Source organism: Pyrgilauda ruficollis, unplaced genomic scaffold, assembly GCF_017590135.1.
Source record: "Pyrgilauda ruficollis isolate IOZ18807 unplaced genomic scaffold, ASM1759013v1 scaffold65, whole genome shotgun sequence".
In the NCBI taxonomy this organism is placed as follows: Eukaryota; Metazoa; Chordata; class Aves; order Passeriformes; family Passeridae; genus Pyrgilauda; species Pyrgilauda ruficollis.
In genome coordinates this window covers 4,103,166-4,125,302 of record NW_024528266.1, presented here as the reverse complement: position 1 = coordinate 4,125,302, position 22,137 = coordinate 4,103,166, and the positions used below count along the sequence as shown (strand labels likewise).

At 40.2% G+C, this 22,137-nt stretch overlaps 1 protein-coding gene across 1 annotated transcript in view; it reads right to left on the bottom strand.

Moving 5' to 3' along the window:
- The window catches only part of BANK1 (B cell scaffold protein with ankyrin repeats 1), a 134,810-nt gene extending 114,200 nt beyond the window's left edge, over positions 1–20,610 (bottom strand). The window contains exons 1-2 of the mRNA XM_041484250.1: positions 20,450–20,610; positions 992–1,390 (exon numbers count right to left, since the gene is read on the bottom strand). Of these exons, the coding sequence (XP_041340184.1) occupies positions 992–1,390; positions 20,450–20,462 (412 nt within the window). The 5' untranslated portion in view covers positions 20,463–20,610. The remainder of the gene's footprint in view (positions 1–991; positions 1,391–20,449) is intronic.
- Positions 20,611–22,137: the final 1,527 nt, after the last annotated feature.

Genomic DNA, 22,137 nt, shown 5'->3' with positions numbered 1-22,137 from the left:
CCACTTCCAGTCCTGGATCTGGCTCAGTCCACTGAACTCATCTGATCCCAGCCACACTCTATGCACCCCCAGTAAAGATGTACACACTGAGACTGAGGCCTTCAACAACTGTTCATTAATTCAGCTTTCTCCTAATCTCCAAAATTGCTGATTTTGGTCACTGTCAAAGCAAAGATCATTTGAACACCTACTAAACATCTGGCTTTACATTTAAGTCCCAAGGGCACAGATAATAAGTATTCTTGTGAATGCATTGACCTAACCAAATAATTTTCCTGTGTCTTCTAGGAAACTGTTTATTGCTGCAGAAAGGTTTGCAATGTCCTGTGCATGTGTCACCTGATAGTATCTAAGCACAGTTACTTCCCACATATAGACACACACACAAAGTATAGACCCACTGTTTTCATCCCATTAAAAAATGGCCAAGAAGCTTCAGTCTGAAATTACATATTGGACACAGACAGAAATTGCAAACATTACCTTCTGAAACCAAAACAGACAACCAAATGAGCCCAAATCGTCAAGTCTGAGATATGTAGTGAGGAAAATGTTATTCAATATTGAAGGTAGTTGGGGAGAAGGAGTCTAAAATGTACTTTTGAATGAACTGATCTCATATAGGCAGGCTGTGTATAGACATTCTGGGCAGTTTTAAAGCTCCACAGCATACTTAAGCTTACCTACTTAAGCACAAGGCAGCAGGGACATCCAGCTAGGTTGCTCATTCAGCTGGGGTCTCTCTATCCCCGTGTTCAAAAGAACATTCTTGGTTGTTCACATGTATCCAAAACTAGGTTAAGCTCTGAGTAAAAAACCTGACCATCAGGATGTCTCTCAAGCACAAGCTCCCATTCCAATAAAATGGCACCTTGCATGCAACACAGAGAGAAGCACAACACTCTGCTTGGTGGACAAAATCCTGGCTAAATAGGAAGGGCTGAGGGGATGTAAGAGACCTAAGGATTACAAACGAGCAGTAGTACATTACCTGGTTGAATAATTTCTTTAACAACAGAAACATACTCCTCAGGTTTCTGATCAGTAGAAATCTCTTTGCTGCCTCCAGCTAAGGTCAGTATCTCATAAAGAATCTCTGAATTCTCCACTCCACAAAGCAGAATTACCACATTATCCGGAGGTTTTAGAACTTGTTCCAGAATATAACTTCTCTTTTGATTCAGGCAGTTAAGAAGTCCACATGACAGTATCAGGAGTTTACATTTATAAGAGAGTAAACAGAGTAGCTCCTGGTGCTTGAAAGATGAATTTTCTAGGTTGTAGAGTAAGATACCTTCTTTGTTCAATATGAGTCCAAAAAGAGATTTTAAATACAGAGCCCACTCTTCTGCTTCTTGTTCATATATCACGAGGAGATCCTTTGTATTTTCTAGAGAGAAGAAAACATTTTAAAAATTTTTCAAGTGTGTTTTAAATATATTTTAAACATCAGAAGATAGATTGTTTTCTCCCAATAAAAACTTAGGGTGCTGAAGAAATTATCTTTAGCAGAAATCAACTGATAATCTTGAAATGACCATCTCATTATTTCTAAGACCAAGGCAGAAAGATTGTCCACAGAAATACTGGAAAAATAGCTCAGAATATTATGTTTAGAATAAATAATTTCAGAATAAGTATTGAAACTGCAGTGTAGGAGGCAGAGCACATTCACACATTCTGCTCCTTCCTAGAGTCTTGACAAATAGGCCATAGTATTAAAAATGGACCACTTAGCTATTAATGACAGAAGAATATCTATTTGAACACATGAACATGATCTGACTTCATTAGAAAATGAATTGGTATGTTGAAGATATTTTGCCAGCATGGTGTTAGGATAGCAATTTGTGCTCCTTCCTTATTGTCCTTATTCTAAGAAAATTACTTGAGACCTGACAAAAATAAATCTAGAATTGTATTTTTTCAGTTCTTTCCCTTTAAGATGTAAAACATGATGACAACTAATACTCTTCCGCAGAGTTACTAGGGTGCCAGTTTGAGACAGAGGCAACAGGCACAAGGTGAAACACAGGAGGCTGCCTCTGAGCATCAGGAAATGCCTTTTTTTAGTGTGAGCACTGGCACAGGCTGCCTGGGAAGGGTGTGGGCACTGTCTCCTTGAACTATTCAAAAGATGCCTGGATACAGTCCTGGCTCTACATGTACAGGAGAGCTCCTGGATGTCCCATCCAACCTCAGTCATTTGATGGTTGTGTGAAACCATCGAAAACTGATTTCATGAGTAACACAATAATAATCTACATCAAGCCAGGGTAGCTTAGTAGCCCCAGTGTAGTTCACAATCACAGCCTCATGGAGCAATAATGTGAGGAATAAATAATGACAGTGCACTTGACCTTCACGGTGCTTCACGGTGTCTGCCTGCTGGTCAGGGTCAGGCAGCCCGACTGACACTTGCCTGCAGTGCACCACAGCTCCTTCGAGTGCCGAAGTGGCTGCACTGGGAGGATCAGGAGACATGGAAACGGAGAGCATACCCAGAGTTAAAATGTTTCTGGGGCACACAAACCACATGGGCAGTGGGATGCATTGTCAGAAGCACGGTACAGATGTAGCTAAGGAGAATAAAAAACTTGTCAAGGATCCCACATAAGTCCACTTATAAAAGGAGAAACCTTTTCTACACCTGAACCTGTATCTCCAGTCCTCGATTAACACTTAAATTATCTGTCTTCCCTTCCTTTTAGACTAAATTATTTCTACACTTTGTTCATCCATTCTTTACCCTGGAGATACTTGAAACAAAGTTTACCCAGCAAAAGCTGATTGAAACTTGTAGAATAGGGATTCTACCTTTTAGTCTCTTGAGTTCATTATATGTCTACAAATTGCTTGGAGGACTGTTGCCATCTTGACAAGATTTGTGAATGCTCACCTTTTCACAAAGTTTTGTCACAGGAAATCATAAAGGGCCATGCTCAGCATTGTAGCAGGTGATGATATTTAAAGTTAACCAACTCTTACCAGCACACTAAAGCAGGGTAATATTTTTCAGTCTCTATTGACTAAAAGCACTGTAACAGTTCTTTAAAAATATGGATATAAAGACAATAGTTACACCATAAGGAAAATTTAAGAATTCATTCTTTACACTTTGTTTGAATTTACTTGGTTCTAACTTCCAGCCATAATATAATTTCATATTTCTGCAATCCTAAAGGAGCATCTGTTCTTCTGCTCTCAGAAATCTGTCCCCTAAAATCTTCAGATTACCACAAAGTAACTCTTAGCCTTGCCTTCACTACAGTTTGTAAACTGGGATTAATACTCTTCCCACTACAATGGGGACATTTTAGAACTCTTCCTTTTTTTTTTCTGCACTTTTGTGAACCCTCCTGCCTTCTCAAAATACTGAGAAAACCAGAACTGCATAGGGATTCCTTCATACAGTGCATGAGAAGAAAAAAATAACCTTGGGTATGCACATGAGCTCATAAACAATGAATTTCACATTCATTCACCCCTGTGCAAATGGAAAGTACAAGGCTTGAGTACTCAAGAAATTCTAAAGATAAAAGCGAAGAAAAGAGAAACATGCATTGAGAGGAAAAAGACAACAAAGTAATTCCACTTCAATATGGAATATCTGCACCACTCTGCAGCTTTGATCTTGGCTAAGCAGGAATGAGAAAGGGGTTTTATGATGTTTATTGAAGGCTCAACTGCATTTCTTCTCAATTATATTGATTTTTATATATGAGAAAGAAAGCTTTATTTGTATAAGAAAGGGGGAGTGAAATATATCTAACACCCCACTTGATGGAATAAAGGCTCTGCAGCACACATCTCATAAAGCTCTAATGCAATATGCTTCCCCTATTTAAATTGTCTTTTCTATCTATATACAGAGGGAAGAGCCATGCTGTTGACCAAAGTTTTTCATACTGCAGTTTGGTTAAATGTTTATTGAAGCAAGCAGCAAGTGCTATTAAGTTACCTATGGGAAACCAAAAGGGTATGGTTTGAATTATAAGCTTGCATTTTTTTTTCTGACATTGATTTGCCTTCTGTATTAAGAGTTAACTTCATTATTAAGCAGGAATGTAAGGCTTGCATCTTACTTGCTTCAAATTGTATTAAAAGGTGAAATATTGTATTTTGAAATGCTTGACTGAATTGAAATGCAGAGTCAAAGTTTATGCTACAAATAGCTATGATGTTCTCTATCAAAAATCCACTATGTACTAGTAGCTTTTTTCTGTGACAGTGTTTTTGCCTTTTGAGATTTTACTAAGATGCATACGTGGGCAGCTTACTTGAAAATTAAAGTCCACCAAAACTTTGCCTTTAGAACAGTATTATTTTTTCCCGAAACAAAAAAAGATCAAGTCTAGCTTTACTGCAACACTACCCAGTACTGAATATACAGTAACAATGCTCAACTTTTCAGCCAGGGTTTTTCCCCTTCATTATTTTCATCTTTTACTGAATAATTCTTTGTATTTACTGCACTTGAAATATAATTCAAGTTGAAAATAATTTTGTTCCCTTGAAAGTTCATGTAATAGAAACTATCATATCCTGACAAAATTAAGCCACGCTTCATCTGCTCATACCTAGAAACTGACTCAAAGGTAGAAATAAAATTTATTATTAGTTCAGCAATGAGAAACAGTAAGAATTTCTGCAGTCATCCATAACCTGAAAGAGGTCCTTCTGATATGCAAAACTATTCTCTAGTTAGTGGTGCATGGCTGCCCAAGAAAGCACATCTCATGTCATCTGAAGGGCTCTTTGAAAAAACCTGCTAGATCCTGTGAGACTACTGTGACCAAGCAGGAATCAACAACTTGTGTATATAGGGGAAAAGAACATGTCTTTTATGACAAGAATTATAAGATATAGTAGAATGGGAAAAAAAGCACAAATATAACAGAGAGTTAAAGGAAACCTCAAGAAATCTGCAATGCCCCAAACACACCAGGAAGGCAAAAGAAATTAATTGAATATTGGGGTCTAGTAGCTGCTCTTTAACAGACCTCAATTTATGAACCTTGCAGTCTTATAAAAGATAATTTCTGTGTGCTTAGAAATAATCAAGAAGCCCTAGGTAACGCTCATCTTAGAGAATGACACTGCACAGGTGTCAACTCATTCCCTATCTTTTTAAAGGCTTTTTAGGTTTGTAGGACTTTGTAAAGCTTTGTAGGTGAAATGCTTAATTTCTAGGTATCTTTGACCTGGATTATACTACAGTTGTTTCCATAATTCAGCACTAACAGATTTTGTTTGACTTTAGTAAGGCTGATTACAATTAGGATAGGGTTTAAAAATTAGCTCTACAGTCCCACTACCTCAAGACATTTTGGTGAAAAAAAGTCAGGTTTGAACTTTTACCCAAGTTTTAATGGAAAGATGGCTCACCATATTTCTCAGGATTGTCCAGAGCCTTTTCTAGTTCGGGTACTGGAGCCTAACGATGGAAGCTGTTCACTCAGCTGCCCATGAACTCCTATAACCACATACCAAGCCTCCACAGTCAGCCCTAACAAAAATGTATTGAAAGTCTGTTTACAATCCTCACCTCAATCCCATGAGCCTTTGATACCTGTGTGAAGAGAACACCCTCTCAACTTGTTCTCCACTCCTATGTTAAGGACAGGATCACCTGATAGACAAAGCATAAAGTTTGTCGTTTTTATTTCTTCCTGTCACAGATGTCCTTACTTGGGGCATGGAAGGTTGTTTGATTTTTTTAATATCAATCTTAAAAGGAAAGAAATGTATGAACTCTGTCAGTACACAGTGAACTACTGTCTATCAGAAAAATTTGTTAAAGTAAGTACAGTAGTTAAATATCTCAAAGGAGAAGTGGAAAGGCACTGAAGCTCTTGCTCACTTTCTCATAATATATTGATGAAAAATCTGGGCAACATAAGTGGTATGGAATGACATCCATTGCATCTTTAATTCTTTTGTGAATAGCAGACTACACTCTTCAGGATTATCATGAGCATCTTTTTGTGATAAGAACTCACACAAAAAGAAGCAGTATATTTTTTTCCAGGCAAGCAGTACAAGGATAGAGCTATTCAAGACTTTACAAGTAGACAGCACTCACCTACTTCACCATGTAGGATGAACCTATGGATATAGTCATGAGGGTCATGACACAAAAAAAAAAATGGAGCATGAGAAATATCAGGAAGCATAAAAATAACCCGGACTCCCCTCTTTGCTCAGAGATTTTGAAAACATTTCTTCTATTCTCAAGAAGATTCATTTCCATCTGGGCTGTATGTGGGATGAGAATGACAAGCATACATACTAGTTCAAATAAGACTTTAGAATCTAAAGAATTTTAGTCTCTTGGCCCCTTTGCAACCTTTTGACAAAGATTCAACCATTCATCTCTTCACACTGCTTGCCCTGATCACTAACAGTGACATGATAAAAACTGGAAAAAGTTTCACTAGCACTTCAAACAACCCCTGCAGTCTAACATTTGGAAACAGAACGAGAACATTTAATTCAGCACTAATGAGTGGCCTTAGCATAACAAACTGCCCCTCACCCATCCAGAAAGCATTGATTTTCCCACTCAGCACACCTCACACACATCCAGTAAATGCGTCTCAAAATGTAACTCCAGCCCTTGGTTTCTGGAATTCTGCAAGGCAAATCCCCTGAAGCAAGCCAAAATGCATTCATTGCAGGAAGGACAACAGAAAGCACTTTAGAACTACCTGCAGATAATGGAAAATGTTTTCAAAGCAGTTCATGTTGCTTCTCTGAGGTGTTGCAGTAAAGGAAATGAAAACTATAAAGGACACTTGTAAACTTTAGAGTGAGATCACAAAGTAGCAAAATTGCTGTAGTGCTGTGGTACACCTGTTTCAATTAAAGCAATTATCCTAAAACAAAGGGCACTCCTGCCCTCACTGTATCAGCCAGCAGTGGCTGCACTTCTATTCTCAAATGCCTACTTAACTAGCATGTAATAAGAACATTTTCATCTTTTATGTACCTTCTGTTGGTAATTGCTAAATTGTATGTGAAAACAAATACTTGCTCTATCTGTATGAAACCAAGCCTCATGACCTCACCCTTCTTCTTATTAAGCTTAGTGAGGTCTGGAGGGGGTAAAATTAGGTTCTACAGAGAGAAATCACTTTTGTACAATGGCATCAGTTTACCCTTGATCTAGTTGGTTTTCCCTGTAAAGCAATTCCATTGATCTTCCCTACAGTAACAATGGGAACACAGAACCAAAAAAAAAAAAAAAAAATCCTGGGCTGTCTTTCACAGCACCAACCTGGCACAGGTAGACCAGAAAGATTCCTGACTATCAAACATGACAAAGCTAACATTATGCCCAAAAATCTGTTTCTCATCAAACAATATGTCCTTATTTCCTGGTTTAGGCCTTTCTCTCTGATCTATCCTATGAATTCTTTCAGCTGAATACCTACGGATGGACAGGTGCTCTCATTTCTAATGAACAAGGCTAAACACAAACACGGGATATAGGGATATAGAGGTCAGAAGCCATTTCTCTGTTTCAAGGCAGACCTCCCCCTCTACCACAATTACAAAGAGGAAAATTTCCTGTCATTACAGTCACTTCTTTGAGAGCAAATTGCACCTTCAGTAGGTTTTAGCACAAAACAATCAGGTAGTTCAGAAATGATTTAGACATGAACAAATCATGAAAAGAAATATACCATAATGACAGCATGAAGAACTGGAGTAACATGCTACTTTTTTATGATTGCCATGGTCACATGAATCCTTAAGGTCACATGAAAACCTGAACAAGTCTTTAAAAGTCACAGGAAAACCTGAGGAAGCCGTATTGAGTTTGCACTACCAGAAGCAACCACCAGTTGAAGATTTCCCTTGCACTATAACCATGGTTTTATAAACATGAAATATTTAAAAACCCTTAGTTTCAAAATGTCCTGTTAGGGCAGACCAAAGCATCCTCTTTGTTTTTTTTTTTTTTTTTTATTTTATTGCCAGTGTTTCTCTTATCAGGATGCCTTTAGATGCTCTATCCCGACATAGTACAGGCAATTTCGGATTTATCACATTTAAACTCTACTGACTTAAAGCAAAGACATTGGATTTTTCTTTTGCCTTCTCTTGCTTTTTTCATCTGCCCCCTTGATTTCCTTGTTATTTCAATTTCTCACAAGTGCTTAACTTTAATTTTTTCAAAATAAGAAAAAAAGAATGGAATACATGTTCTGCAGATATTATTTATGGAAAACATTCTCACGAAATTCAGAACATTTACCTCTATCACAAGAGAATATATTTCAGAAAATAGTGCTTACACAACAAAACAAAAACCCACGATGTTGCAAGAAATAAAATTTTGGGTGACCTGCTGTGATTCCAACAGCTATGGTCTGGGAAGATCACACCGTGACAACTGATGTACAAAACAAGAAAAATGTCCTACACATTAAGTAGTCCAATTTGTATGCCTGGGACTTGACAGACACTGATCACCAGGCAATGTTTATCAATAAATAGTTCAATTTACTGCAATTTATGCTCAGATTTGTGTTCCCTGAATTTGTAATGGGATCAAATACATGGAATTAACCATAGATAACATCCAAACAATTTCTAAATTACAGATTACCATTGACACTAGAAATCTGTAGAAATCTGGCTGAACTCTCTCAGAGCAGTCACAGAACAGTTTGGATTGGAAGGACCCTTCAAGGCCATCTCATTTCTAGCCCCTGCCATGGGCAGGGACACCTTCCACTAGACCAGGGTGTTCAGAGGCCTATCCAACCTGACCTTGAATCTTTCCTTTTATGGGGCATCAACAGCTTCTCTGGACCTGTTCCAGTGTATCATCCACACTTTTTGAGCTCCTAAACCTACTGCTTCCTTTGCCACAAGTCAGAGTACTGAGGGAGGGCTTCTGAGACCCCACAAATTAGATGGCTTGATCTTCGCCTGCTTTTGCAGTCTGATTTTAAACCCATTCTTTAGTGCAACTCATTTACTTGAGCATACATCCAGAAATTTAAGTAAATGTGAGAGAAGCAGTTTTTGTTTGATGTATAACATGTTGAAGTTACGAGGCTGTAGAAGAAATTGTCCTCCAGTTTCAGCTCATTTCTTTCCTCCCTCTCTGACAGATACATGACAGTCACTAAAAACACCCAAACACTAAGAACAGAACAATCCAAGACAAATCTCTCATCAGTGTTGGACAACCACTTTATATTTTTGTTTTGACCTTTTTAACAGCATTCGTGCTAATGCTGCACACAGAAGGAAGTAAATGAAGTAGAAAATCATTACATAAATGTGCCGTTTCACAAAATGAGCAATGACAGAGCTAACAGTGAGTTAAAAACCAAGATAAATAAAACACTCAGGGACAACTTCAGTGGAAGGCTGACTTCTCTATATTAAACCCACCTCTGCTTTCTCTCTACTGCCTTAAGACACATTCTACAGACCAGCTATATAAGAAACTACTTGTATTTCTGTCCATCAGGTAAAGCAAACAGCTTAGTTAAATGAATGCCAGCCTGCCTTCACAAATTTAATCATGCACCTGGAAAATTGACTGTGATGCCCAAATGCTTGCATGAGATTCAGAAGACATATCCAATAAGAATATGTCTTCAGTATAAGTTTGCACACACAATTATCTTCCCCCCCCCGCCCCCCCAACTTGCAAAATAAATTCTCAAAATTACTGGTCCTAAAATAAGAACAAATTGCAGAGTTACTTGCATAACAATTTTGGGTCCTCTTCCAGTGGCAAGACCTTGCAGAAAGATTTTTGCGTAACTACTACTGCTTTAGACCACAAGGATGCTTCCTGGAAATAAACCAATTCTATATGTTGAGGTTCTTGCAAACAGATTTACCATACAATACATACATATCTGCCATACATTGCTGTCCTTGCAGTATAGCCCCACTCTGGGACAGAAACAGGAAAAGTATGTCCACATAATTATGTACTCTTCAAGAAAAGTACCCCATCAGTACTTCCACCTTTTCAAGCACACTATCATCCATTTCTAGTTAGAAAGGTACAGAAAAGAAAGTGAAAATAAATCACTCCTGAACCTCTTTTGAGACCAAATCAAACCTTATCTCACTACAGTCAGAGAACCTGTGTAGTTCAAATACAGTAAAACTCAGAAGCTTGAGGTAGCCAGGCCAGGATCAAAGAATTATGAAGCATCCTGCTTTTTACATCAAGTCCCTTGTTGTTTGACCAAATCTGTATAACTAAATATTTACTTTCCTCTTGAATATTCAGAAAAAGAAAAATCTTAAAACAGGTTGATGCTGTCATAGGTCTATCACCACAGTCATTGTACTTCTATTTCATTAGTGTCTAACGTAAGACTCCTCAGGATCCCACAGTTTAGCACACTACCAAGTGCTACCTGCTCAGCAATAACTACTTGCATATTTGATAAAGGTATGAAGAACAACGTGCAGTTTTAATTTTCTTCCTCTGGAGTTTATTCTGCCCATGTTCCATTTTTCCCTTTACTGCAGATTAATGTTGCAACTGCACAAACATCTCAAATCTTTAGAATCACCCCTCACGTGCACTGCCTGCAAAGGCTAGAGGACCAGACCATGTCTAAAATAAACTCTCTTCAATGTACCTTGCATGGTGCAATAGTGTAACTGACTTTTATAATATTTTAGGTTAATGTTCAACCCTTGATTTCTGATAAAAAGGACCAGCTTTTCCAAGAAGTCTCCAATATGTTACATCCAATGAATGAGTTGTCACAGTTTGAAAGGATAGTTCTGCCTTCTAACTATGTTATTTAAGTCATGGTTGTGTTCAAAATGAATGCTATTCATTATTATACGTCATTCAAAATGAGCATGGACTTAACAGCATGTGGGAGTACAAAAACTATGGTATACATTACATATTTACAAGCTAAGCTATAGAAACATGGTTTGCCATTTTAATCAATTCTATAAGCATCAGTGTTGAAATACAGGCTGTAAGTTTGCCAATGAAACATAGCTGTTTTTAAACTCTGTTAGAAAACCAGCTGACAATAGCTTGGCAAGAACACTAGCAGAAAATTAAAATGAAACTGTCCTGAATGTACCCTTTAAGCAGAAAATTCTTCTGTTTTCAAATGGCTAAATGTAGGATCTGGCCTAAACTTCACTGAAAATACATTTTCTCCAATTCAATCATTACAGACTATTTCATTCAAGGCCAAATTAGATTTGGCCTCCTCTAAAATAGCTAGAAATAGTCTTGAACAGGGAACGGAATTGATATGGGAGAGAAACACATCTGAAAGCTTTAATGATAAGATTGCAGTGTTAAAACTAGAATGCAGGTATAACAACCTTAAAGTTTTGATTAAAAACACTGGCAAAATTTCCTTTGATAGTGCACAGCAACAAGGCTTCGTTGATTAAATAGAGTTATTCTGAGACACACTAGGCTGGGGAATTAGTTTTCCTTGTTTAGAGGTAGGAAGTCTACAGCAACCAGAGACAGTGAAATATCTACAAATAGACATCTCAGGGCATGGAAGAAAAAAGGTATATTGAGTTTTGTGTATTTTTATTAGATTTTCCAGATACTACAGAACATCCTTTCCAAGCAAGACTACTTCTACTATTTGATTAAATCTTTATAAGGTTCTCAAAATATCAGCTTACGTTTAAAAAATACTGTTTAAAAGATTCAGATGAATTTGAAATGCAAATTACCTTTAGATACTTCAAGTAAGATTAAACTGCTAGACTTTACTTTCTGGACAGCACCAGAATCATTTAGACACTTATAAAGATGTTGGGGTCTATCTGGCTTACTTGAAGGCCTTGCTTCTGTCAAGAATATCCACAAATGCCAGAGGTTTATGTTCAAAAAGGAGACGGAGGAGTCCTGCAACTCTATTGGAATAAGTAAATCAAGGGAGAGAGTCCTCTGGGGCACAAGCCCACGGGGTTGTTTCTTGAGGTTTTGGAAGGCACAGCGTCCTTTGATCCTAAACTCCCGGCCGCATGTTGCCCTCTTCCTTCCCCCATTGGTTGAGGCACTAGGAAGGTACAGCCTTCCCACACTGCCCACCACATATCCCTCCTTGAACCTACTAGAGTAGGTTCTTTACCCCAGAGTTCACAAACTCAGGCTTGTGCAGACCCCTGTCTGTTTCACAGACCAAGCTGCCTGGGCTCAGCAACCAACCTGCAGCCCAGAGTCAGTAGAGATATCAAGACCCATTTCGAAGGTGTTCACACCCACACCTTCACCCATCAAGGAAAGCTACTGTTCATAAAGATAGTAGCTTTCTTGTCAATCACTCCTTATTTCTCAATTTGTCTTTATAAACACTAGATATTATTAATTTAACCCTTCCTAACAACCAGGAACACTTGAAACAGCCCCTCCCAACTTTTGCACATCTGGTGCCTGCACCAGGAATAGCAAGTAAATAAAGGGAAAAAAGTAGACAATGACAGTTCATATTAGTCCATGAATCACTGGAGCTCCTTGCTGTGGCCACTGATGGCCAAGGTCTCCTGTCCTTTTCTTCCATTTGAGAAGGCCAAATCTCCAGGGTGTTAGAGACCTTGACCAAGTGTGCTAGGTCCACTGGTGTCCAGCTGTCCTGGCTGCTGTTTCTGCCATCCTGGTTGGACATTATGAATAGCAAAGGCCAAAGGGGGCTACGAGGGCTTCCTGTCCAAGTCAGCCTAAATGACCTCAAGTGCCCCCTACCAGGGACTCCAATGACCTCAAGTCAGGACAAATGATCTCAAGTAACCCGTGTGACCTCAAGCAACTCCTGATGTTCTGCCCCTCCAGCTCTCAGTGGGGAGCAGCCTGCAGCACCCCACACCACATCATTACCAGGCTAGCTGGTGAGGGATGCGAAGGAGACTCTCCCATAGCTTCCCTCCCAGCCTGGTCCCTCTAATCATCGTCTTCTCAAGGAGCTGGCTCCTAAGCAGCAGGATCTGAGCAAGCCAGAGAAGTCACCTGGCTCACGGTAGCCCTTCAGTTTTGCTACAGCCAGTTAGTACAGAGTCTTAATCTGGGTTTAAAAAAAACTCCACAAAAGCAATAAATATTGTTACACAGAGAAAAAGTATAAAATAACATCACAGCATACATCAGAGTTGAGATAGCCACAATACACAGAATATCACCACACAATTTCAGAAAGCTTTAAGCATTCACCCATACAGAATAACATCATACCACATCAGAAGGCTTCTGCCCATACAGAGTAACATCACCTCAAAAGGCTTCAACCATCTGCCCCTCTTGTCCTTCAGCTCAGCCTTTTATACCCCTCATGTCCATGCAGTGCCCCTGTGTGGCCTCTGCTCCCTTTGGTGATGGGTCAGTGCCCCTGGGCACTCCATGGCTCATTGCTGTCAGTGCTGCTCACCTGCTGCTCACAGCTGCACCCATGGGGATGAGGCTCAGCCACCCACTTACCACAAATTGTGTACCTACAAAACAACTCAGTGGACACAAGCCAACTTACTGTCCATGTCTCATTCTTCCTGGCCTCTCCCAACCCTGTACAATGTGTTTGAAGAGAATGGGCAAGCAAAGGCAGCTATGAAGATAAAACACACACACATTCACCAATAGTGGTTGAATAAAATCCACCTGCTCATCTTTCCCACTTACCAGAAGAACATTTGAAAAATTGTTCTCCCTTTGGCATGAAATTCACATTAGACAGAGAAGTTCCCATGTCCATCCTTTGTGCTGTTTCTGCCATCCTGGTTGGACATTATGAATAGCAAAGGCCAAAGGGGGCTACGAGGGCTTCCTGTCCAAGTCAGCCTAAATGACCTCAAGTGCCCCCTACCAGGGACTCCAATGACCTCAAGTCAGGACAAATGATCTCAAGTAACCCGTGTGACCTCAAGCAACTCCTGATGTTCTGCCCCTCCAGCTCTCAGTGGGGAGCAGCCTGCAGCACCCCACACCACATCATTACCAGGCTAGCTGGTGAGGGATGCGAAGGAGACTCTCCCATAGCTTCCCTCCCAGCCTGGTCCCTCTAATCATCGTCTTCTCAAGGAGCTGGCTCCTAAGCAGCAGGATCTGAGCAAGCCAGAGAAGTCACCTGGCTCACGGTAGCCCTTCAGTTTTGCTACAGCCAGTTAGTACAGAGTCTTAATCTGGGTTTAAAAAAAACTCCACAAAAGCAATAAATATTGTTACACAGAGAAAAAGTATAAAATAACATCACAGCATACATCAGAGTTGAGATAGCCACAATACACAGAATATCACCACACAATTTCAGAAAGCTTTAAGCATTCACCCATACAGAATAACATCATACCACATCAGAAGGCTTCTGCCCATACAGAGTAACATCACCTCAAAAGGCTTCAACCATCTGCCCCTCTTGTCCTTCAGCCCAGCCTTTTATCCCCCTCATGTCCATGCAGTGCCCCTGTGTGCCCTCTGCTCCCTTTGGTGATGGGTCAGTGCCCCTGGGCACTCCATGGCTCATTGCTGTCAGTGCTGCTCACCTGCTGCTACAGCTGCACCCATGGGGGATGAGGCTCAGCCACCCACTTACCACAAATTGTGTACCTACAAAACAACTCAGTGGACACAAGCCAACTTACTGTCCATGTCTCATTCTTCCTGGCCTCTCCCAACCCTGTACAATGTGTTTGAAGAGAATGGGCAAGCAAAGGCAGCTATGAAGATAAAACACACACACATTCACCAATAGTGGTTGAATAAAATCCACCTGCTCATCTTTCCCACTTACCAGAAGAACATTTGAAAAATTGTTCTCCCTTTGGCATGAAATTCACATTAGACAGAGAAGTTCCCATGTCCATCCTTTGGTCCTGGGGGTCCCTGCACTTTTTCCCATCAGGGGTTGTAAAAACTATGCCATTATCCTTGCCTGTACCTTTACCTTTCCTTCATCCCTTCTTTCACATCTTTTGTATACCTGAGATGCCTTCCTGACCAATTCCTGGAAGGGCCCACTCAGCCTCTCTCCAGCCCCTGCCCCTGCCCCTGCTGGATGTGGGCTCCCACCCTCCCTCAGTTTGAAGTAAACCTGAATGGAGACCATAACTCAAATGAATTGTTTATTTCAGTTCTCTCAAACAAAAGGCAGCTGAAAAATAATGATCAAATAGTCATTTTTCAGAAGACTTTTCCCCCCCCTCTTAAAATGCTCCTCTAAACTGAGTTTACAGTGGGAACAGGGTGTTCGAGGCAGACACAGTCTGCTTGTACAACATGAGATACACTGGTCCCCTCCTTGGGAGTTTTTATACATAAGCCCAAGCACACACTCCTGGCCAGCACTACATGGTTCAGTCACAACTGAGTTACAGGAATGCTACTGCAAACATTGCAAAAAAATCTTACTAATAAATTACCTTAGGAAAATAATTTCTTCTTGAAGGGCTTTATACTGAAAACTGCATATTTACTAGTTTCCCAAGTATTTCATATTTTTAAAGGGAACCTAATCAAACTCAGAAGATATCTGGTTTCTGCTATTAATATGGTTTTGTTCATTTAAGAAATATATTTCTGTCACCATGCATATTATAATTTAACAAAAAGCAAGTGCCCAAGTCTTTTCAATCAAAAATTTTAATAAATCAGAGGAATACCACATTTGTGGCTTCTGATTAAAGTACTGCTTGTTTTCATTTAATGCTCACTAGCATATTAGCAATAAACTGCTTTGAAGCCTGTACTGTATTCAGCCTTTCATTTTCTAGAGAGGACACAGCACTGCTTAACATGAAGGCTTTTACTTTCAGTCTTCAAATGACTAAAAATTGTCCATGTTCAGTTCATTCCAGGCATACCATAATTTTTTTCTTTCATCTATTTAAACTGTAAATGTTTCACAAATAAATGACAATTATGAAAAACAGAAGGGTACACTATATGAAAATATGTTTAGCATATATTAGCTTATTTCTTAAAAGTCTAATTCATAAATGTCATTCTATTCATTGTTCTGTTTTTCCCAAAGCTTCTAGAATTTTTTATATTTTCCACTCGAAAATAAATAAAGCTTACTATTTCAATTGTTCCTCTAATCTGATATTAAAAACAAATAGACAAACACCACTTTTTACTGACGACAGTAAACAAACTTGAATTATTTATTCTTCATGACTTAACAATCACCCTCTAGAGAGAACAACTAAAAAATTTAGTATTTCTTTTTGGGTTTGGGTTTTGTTTTTTCTTTTTAATTGGAAGCAAGTATAACAACAAATAGTGAGTGAAAATATCCTTTATTACATTACAAAATATACTTCATTGTATTTTGATATGAAAATGCCTTGCTTTGTTTGAGAGACACAACACATCCATGTCCCCAACGCTGAGAAATGTGAAGGATAAAGATCATTTAGGCATGAATTGAACTGTATGTGACAGGTTCTGGGACAGGAGGTTGTTTATATTTTAGTCTGACATTATTTCTTGTAAGGAAATTCTTTTATGCACATCTAGATTAGGGGATCTAGGACCAGGTGTTAGCTCTTAGATCCAGCTGCTCTATTCAGTTTCACCTGAACTTGGTGTCAGGGCAAAACTCTGACAACCAGGAAAGACTCTATTCTGATGTTGGTTTCTCCAGAAAGGAAAGCCAAGGATGCAGGGCTGAACAGAAGCTGTGGTACGCTCCAGCAGAAAGACCAGACACAGCCATACATTTTTTCAGCTATGAAAACCTGCAAGATTAAGTAACTCACTTGAAGTAAGTTTACCAATAGGTACAGAGAAAAAACTATGAAATTTGACAAAGGCACTGCATTTCAGTTTCATGGTCTTACATGAATTCTTTATTTCTTACACAGAAGCAACAGCAGTGAACCTTAGCCACAGACTGCAGCTATTTATAAACACCTGTGTGAAGTTTCAAGTCCTTTCCATCTGTTAAGCATGTGATCCAAATGTGAACGGGTGCTTTCCAAACTCAGCTGTACTGCTGCTTGAGCAGTCTCCATGACAAACAAGTATAGGACTCTTTCTTACCTAACTGTACACAAAAGCTCACAGAGACATTGAAAAACAAAGTAATGATGGGGATGGTAAGACCAATTTGCTTTAACTATCAGGCCTGTGATAGCATAAATTATACACTATGGCTTCATGCAAAGCCTTGCTTTTTTACAATGCAGGGAGCCAATAAACACTAAGTGAACATCAATATCATTAGATGAAACAGATTCCAGTTTAAATCTTGGCATTCATGGCTTCCTTCCTATCTTCCTTCACAGTGGTTTCAAAAAAATATTTTCAATGCCATTCTGAAATTACTACTTTTGTTTACATTTAATAAAACATAGGGTTTTTTCATCACAGTTCACATTGCAGTAGTAAGATTTTGATTTATAAAAAAGGTCAGGACAACTTAATTTTTTTAACAATAGTCAGAAATCACTTCCCTGGGGTATGTAATTATATCACAAGCTATTGCTGCTGTTTGCATTGGGGCGCTTAAGCTTGTTAGAGGATATAAAACATTCTTTATTACCTACAAGCAAATAAAAGAGTATAGAAACTAATCAAATCCTCAAAACCCAGTTTCAAGAGGTACACAGACAGGGAAAGAGTCACACTGTGGGTTTTGAGTCCCTGGGCACAAATGTTCTTCTTTTAAGAAACTGAGATTGCTGCTTTCTTTCACCTTTATCACAACATCAGTGGTACCAATGCTACAGTTTTTCAAATGTGGGTGATCAATTGCTTCTATGCAAACTTCAGTAATTGCTGCTTGCAACAGAAGGGAGATGGGAGAAGATGAGCATAAGCAACACAGCTTGTTAGGATCAACTTTTGAATCTGAATGAGCATCCCAGCACTTCCAAAGGCAAATTATAGCTTTGAGGTACTTCAGTTCTGGCTTATTTGATACTCAAATTACTAATACATTATTAATAATATTAACATTACTTAATAATTAATATTGAATATGAATATTAAGATTCTTATTATGATGGTATTACTGAATCTGCTTCAAAAGGCCACCACTAGACCTCTTGGATTTTGAATCAAATAATTTTTTGAGAACTCTTTTTTTCCCTAAAAGTGAAGGAGATGAAACATTATTTACTACTAAAAATTTAAGTGCTTCCTAATTCTTGAGAAAAACAAAAATCAAGTATTACTTGTGTCTGTTCACTGTCTAGATTCCCTCCCAGAACACCACTTACATAAACATTGACCCAGAAACAGCTGAAGATACAAAAATGTACACTGTGTAAGTAAAGGACACACAAGGAAAGATCTCAATGAAGATAATTACATTCCTGAGTGGAGAGAGGAGTGATGACTCCAACACGACATAGCAAGGAAGTTATCCTGTCAGTGCCTCCTGTCTCAAAGGAAGGCAGAGGTCATCAAAGACCATGCATTACAGATGTTTTATCTCTACTAGCTACAGCAGCTTTAATGGAATTTGCATAAAATTCATCTACGTTAGTCTTCTGCAGAGTCCTAACAAGTAACAAGCCTGTCTGTCCCATCAAGCATCCCAAACAGCTTTTACATTTGAGCTAGACTAGGCCTTGGGCAATCCACCTGAAGCAACCTCAGTACCTCACAGATGCTGTTCCATCAGGAGAAAACAGACTTCTAAGCACCTCTGTACGCAACAGACCTTTTTGTATAAAATAAAGGTTTGATGCTGTGGCGAACCTGCAGGAGAGAGGTTTGTGCGTGGAAGTCACAGGTGGATGAGGCAGAGCAGTACATGAGAAAATGACAGAGACAAATGATGGCAGAGTAGAAGGCCAGTGCATCCTCTGCTGGTTGAGCCTGCTGTTACTTGTTTCCCTGCCAATGTGTGGAACTGGCTGCGAGCAGCTGGGAGAGCAGCCATCCCTCTTTGGTGTTCTTACATATTTACTCAGCAATTACTGCAGCTATTTCACATGCATACTCAGGATTTGACTGCCTTTATTCACCAAGATCCAGACTCCAGATATGCCCCCAGGTCATGCACAATGGTATCCTGTCATTGATACAGAACGATCACTGAGCATACTGCTGTCATTATCAGAATACTGCCCTGCTGACTGTTCACATCCACAAACATCAGTTTGCCTAATAACTGGGATAGCATATGCATATTTGGAAATGCTATTAAATGTAGTTTTGCTCATATATGCAGCCTTCTTCTTTAAAGAAGCTTGCAATACTGGATGTTGGGTCTAGACAGAAAACAACCAGTACAATAACCACACCCATTTCACCAGTCCTAGGGAGAAAGCAAAACAGTACTAAGTTTTGATATTTTACCTACAACTAACTTATTATAAAACAGCTGGAAAAGTCACTCGGCCATTCTTTCCTGGTGTTTTTATTTGTATAATGGGAGTAGTAGGTAAAGATGGCTGGCAAGGCTAATGTCATTACAAAGCTGCACTCGATAACTAATAACTAATGTGGTTAGTCTGATGTTATAAAATGATAGAAAATATAAAGTACTTGGCAAAAAAACCTGTCTTGACATTGGAAGCAGTCATTTAAAATGATGAATCAGAACAGAAAAGCAAAGCATTGAGTCACCTTTGCAGACTCAGGCCCTCACACTTCTCTTTCTCGATTCCTCATTCAGAAAATGAGGATAAAATATTGTCCCACCTAATAAAAGAATCACAAAAATAAAGCTGAGCTCCCTGCAAGCAAGTCAGTCAAACCTCTTGTATCTGGCTACATGTCTTTCATTTCCTTTTTATTGAGTGCCCAGCTTGGCAATCACTGGCTTGATTTAAGGGTTGCTGAGCCTTGCAGACACATGAAGAAAATGGGAGCCATAAATAGACAGTATTTCTGTGAATAAGGGAACATGATTGGGACACAGGGACATGGAGTCACAGGTTTCTGATTCAGATTAAGGGCTGCCTCTGATTTACATGAGGACTTCAGAAGTCATTTTAACTTTTCATCAAATTTTTCCACCCGTCAATGGGATAATGTGTTCCAACACTGCCAAGAGAGTAACAAAATACACAACAGTTTTGAGGCACCCAGATACTGCAATAAACACCAATAAAAGCACAAACAAGGAATTAATATTCCTGTGCAAAGTCTAGCATGGTTTTGCTGTAGGCTGGATCCCATATGGAGATCTGAGAGACTGCAAGAGGATGATCAATTTTTAATTAATGACACAACACATGATTAGCCAGTTCAGACTGTCCCAGAGGAGGTACACATGTAGGACCGAATTAACATTGCTCGTACAACTTTTACTCTTTAATTTCCCAACTTCTTGGCACTACATCTCCTCCTCTTCAGCAAAGCTATGCTGGTACTGCGACACCGTAAGAGATGCATCAGAGAGAGACAAGAGCCTGCTTGCTCTCGAGGGCGACTTTCAAGGGCAAGGTCTCCACCCCCAACACCGCACCGGGTCGCAACACCCTGGGGGAACCTCCCCGCCCTCGCAACCCGCCCCGCACCGACCTGCCGGGCTCATGGCTCCGCTGCCTGCGCTGTCCCGACCAAAGGCGCAGCCCGAGAGGGCGCTGTCCCAGCCCGAGGGCTCTGTCCCGGCCCGAGGGCGCTGTCCCGGCTCGAGGGCACTGTCCCGGCCTGAGGGATCTGTCCCGGCCCGAGGGCGCTGTCCCGGCCTGAGGGCTCCGTCCCAGCCCGAGGGATCTGTCTCGGCCTGAGGGCTCTGTCCCGGCCCGAGGGCTCTGTCCCGGCCGCCGCCGCCGGGACGGAAGCGCGGGGCCCTCCCCGGCTGCTGCGGCCGCGGGGCTCCGCTGTCCCCTGGGCCCCACCCATATCCTCCGCTGAACACACATACCCACACCCGGCCCGCCGCCCTAAGAGCCGTCTCTCGAGGTGGTCGGAGTGGGGGGGAGAAAACGAGGAGGAAGTCGAGCCTTTCCAGCCGTGCGAGAGTGTTGGGGTTTGGTTTTCTCTCGCACTCATGCGGTGGAGAAAAGCCCCTCAGGGACAGAAGGCACCTGGGAGGTGTCCGGCAGCGATCAAGTGTTCTGGTGTGGTATGATTAGCACCTCCACGATATTATGCCATGTATTTATTTTTTGGAGTGGCGCAGAGTAAAACAAAATCTAAAAAAAAAGTCAAAACAAGCAGCCCATGAGAGACACTGCAAACACGTCAGCTCTCTGCTGCGCTGGCTACCAAATTTAGGATATATCAATCAAGGTGGCCTCTACCAAGTTCAAAATAAAGGCCAGACCCACCACAAGGAGTTGGAGTTTCCCCATAAAACAGGATTACAGGAAAACTGAAAGAACCTTCTGAAATAAGTTTTCAAAGGAAGCAAACCTTTTCAAAGCACTTTGTGCAAAAATGCATGCTTCTTGCCCACCCAAACTCCTGTGTTCTCCTTCCCTACCTGAACTTTAATGCTTTGGGGCTGATTTTAGTGAAACATGGCGAAGGTTTTAAAGATCTCAAAGGTGAATTTGCTAAGTACCAGTTTCAGGAATGCAGGTGTCCAAAATGAAGAGACTCTGCTTGAACTGAAGGAAAGGCTGCAGAATGAATTCAAGCAGTAGTAGAGGAAGGAAAATTCACGTAGAGGAAGTTTTCATAGATGTCTTAGTGTGACAAAACCTTCACGGTTTGCAATCAACTACAAACATGAACAAATTGCAGGAGGCTGGACTTCAGTCAGGGAACTACTTCTGTAAAGACTTTGCACACTGCAGGGTCTGTGTCCAACTCAATTACTTGGAAAACTGAACCCTCTGAGCTGTTCCTGTTTCTATCATTACACAGGTAGATACTTTTTGATTATTATCATTTGTTATGTTTCAGGGGTTATTTTCAGTCACTTCTGCTAATGTGTGGGTGGTTTTGGTAAATTTCTAACTTGGGCTGGCCTACCACACAGAGGAAACATCAAGCTACAAGGACACTGGGAAAATCTGATCTAGATCCAGTCATGTCAGGGTACATGTGCGTCAGGAAGAGCTCGTGGAATGCTTCCCCTTGTTCCTTGCTGCTCATTTTTTACCTTTGGATTTTATTCATTTAAGTGATGGGTATCTGGGCAATACCTCATTCCATTGCTGTATTTTTGGGTGCAAGGGATGCAGCACTACAGTGTCAGTAGTCTTGAACTGTGAGCAGGATAAGCATGAATGAGATATCTTATAATGGAGGATGCAATA